Source organism: Palaemon carinicauda, chromosome 10 (genome assembly GCF_036898095.1).
Source record: "Palaemon carinicauda isolate YSFRI2023 chromosome 10, ASM3689809v2, whole genome shotgun sequence".
NCBI classification, from domain to species: Eukaryota; Metazoa; Arthropoda; class Malacostraca; order Decapoda; family Palaemonidae; genus Palaemon; species Palaemon carinicauda.
The window spans coordinates 47985891-47987673 of NC_090734.1; the positions used below are offsets into that span (position 1 = coordinate 47985891).

At 45.1% G+C, this 1783-nt stretch overlaps 1 protein-coding gene across 1 annotated transcript; it reads left to right on the forward strand.

Moving 5' to 3' along the window:
* Positions 1-349: 349 nt before the first annotated feature.
* Positions 350-1066, forward strand: LOC137647989 (uncharacterized). The gene has a single exon (XM_068380933.1). It carries the CDS (start codon positions 350-352, stop codon positions 1064-1066), a length of 717 nt encoding a protein of 238 aa, XP_068237034.1.
* The last annotated feature ends 717 nt before the right edge of the window (positions 1067-1783 follow it).

A 1783-nucleotide genomic window follows, 5' to 3' on the forward strand; every position in this document is an offset into this window, starting at 1 on the left:
ATCGCTTCCAGTGACAGGAGGGAGTCAGCCAGGGAGCTGACGAAGGAAGCCCTTTGTGACCGTGAGGAGAACTGACAAGACTGTTGCATTTGTCTTGATAGATACATAAGAGTATCACAGCAAACTCGACCTGATATTGGGAGATTCATCCAATTTTCAAAAGCTCTACTACAATCCCATCGAAGAGATGAAGAGAGATGCCAAAAAGACAATTGAAAAAATTAATGCAGCCAAAAATGCTGTCCACTTCCAGACCATCACTGGGGAATTTAGCCCTGGTTTTCTATATGGTAAGGTAGAGACTCAGAAGAACGGCAACCTACTCTGACCTATTATCACCCAGTGCCCAATGCCGACCTACCACCTGGCAAAAAGACTCAACAGCCTCTTGACCCCTTATGTTCCAAACGACTACAATGTCGCCTCATCTACTGAGTTCCTGAGTAAGCTAAAAGGATTCCCCACCATCGTTTCCCTGGATGTGGAGTCCCTCCAAACTCTGATTGAAATATGTACTAAGAAGGCCTCTTTTACCACTCACAAGGGCCACATGTATATACATAAGGATGGTGTAGTGATGGGTTCTCCACTTGGTATGCTCTTTTATATGGAAGTTGTTGAAGAGAGGGTTTTCCCACAGATACATTGTGCAGACATGTACTTGAAAAAAATAGATGACACTTTTGTCATGGCCACATCTACCCAGGATATTGATACCCTCCGCAGGACGTTTGAGGAATGCAGCTGCCTGAGGTTTACTGTCGAACATAGCAAAGATGGACGGCTGCCCTTCCTAGATGTTCTCATATCTCCTAACCCTACCGGATTTGATACTAGTGTGTACATTAAGCCCATTAACCTCAGGTTATGTTTGAAAGGAGACAGTGAATGCCCTACCAGGGACAAGGCTCCCACCATCAGGGCCTATATCTGCAGAGCCCCCTTTCACTGCTCCACTTGGCCAGCCACAAACCAAGAACTCGACCGAGTCGCCCAGGTCCTGGTGAACAATGGCTACTCTAACAGACAAGTTAGCCATGAAATCAACCTAGCCATGGACATCTGATACCAGGGTGAACAACCGACCGTGAACACCACAACTACCATCAACCTTTATTATAAAGGGTTCATGCATCGGGATTACCAAAAGGATGAAAAGACCATGAGATACATAATAGAGTTACATCTACAATTGGGATAAAAACACAGAGGTCAAGTTGTCTATCTATTATCAAACCAACAAAATGAGGTCTCTCATCATGAGGAACAATTCAGCCCCGCCAACTCAGGATATTCTTAGACAGACCAACGTGGTCTATTCCTACTTATGACCTGTTCCAAGATGCTCCGGACGTTACATAGGAGTAACCACCATGCGTCTTTCAAAGAGACTGTCTTGTAAGTTCCAACAATGTGCAATAAAAGCTCATGCTCTCCAATACCACAACAACAACATCAGATGTGAGGAAATAATTAAGTACATTGAGATCATAGGCCATGCTCCATATAACAGGAGCCTTCGCATACTTGAAGCTCTTCTTATACAGAGAGAAAAGCCGACTCTCAACACTACCCAGAAAATATTTCTACTCCCCTCCTGTCGAAGAAACAACACACGGAAAAGTAACCCACCCATCCATGACACCTCCAACCAGGACAACCCAATAGATCAAGACATAACCAACCCCGACAGCTTTGATCAGTGATAGGATAGTTTGCCTATCCTACATACCCTGTCGGCGAGCGCTCCCACCGATCAGAGCCCTGCTCCCAGAGGACAAGA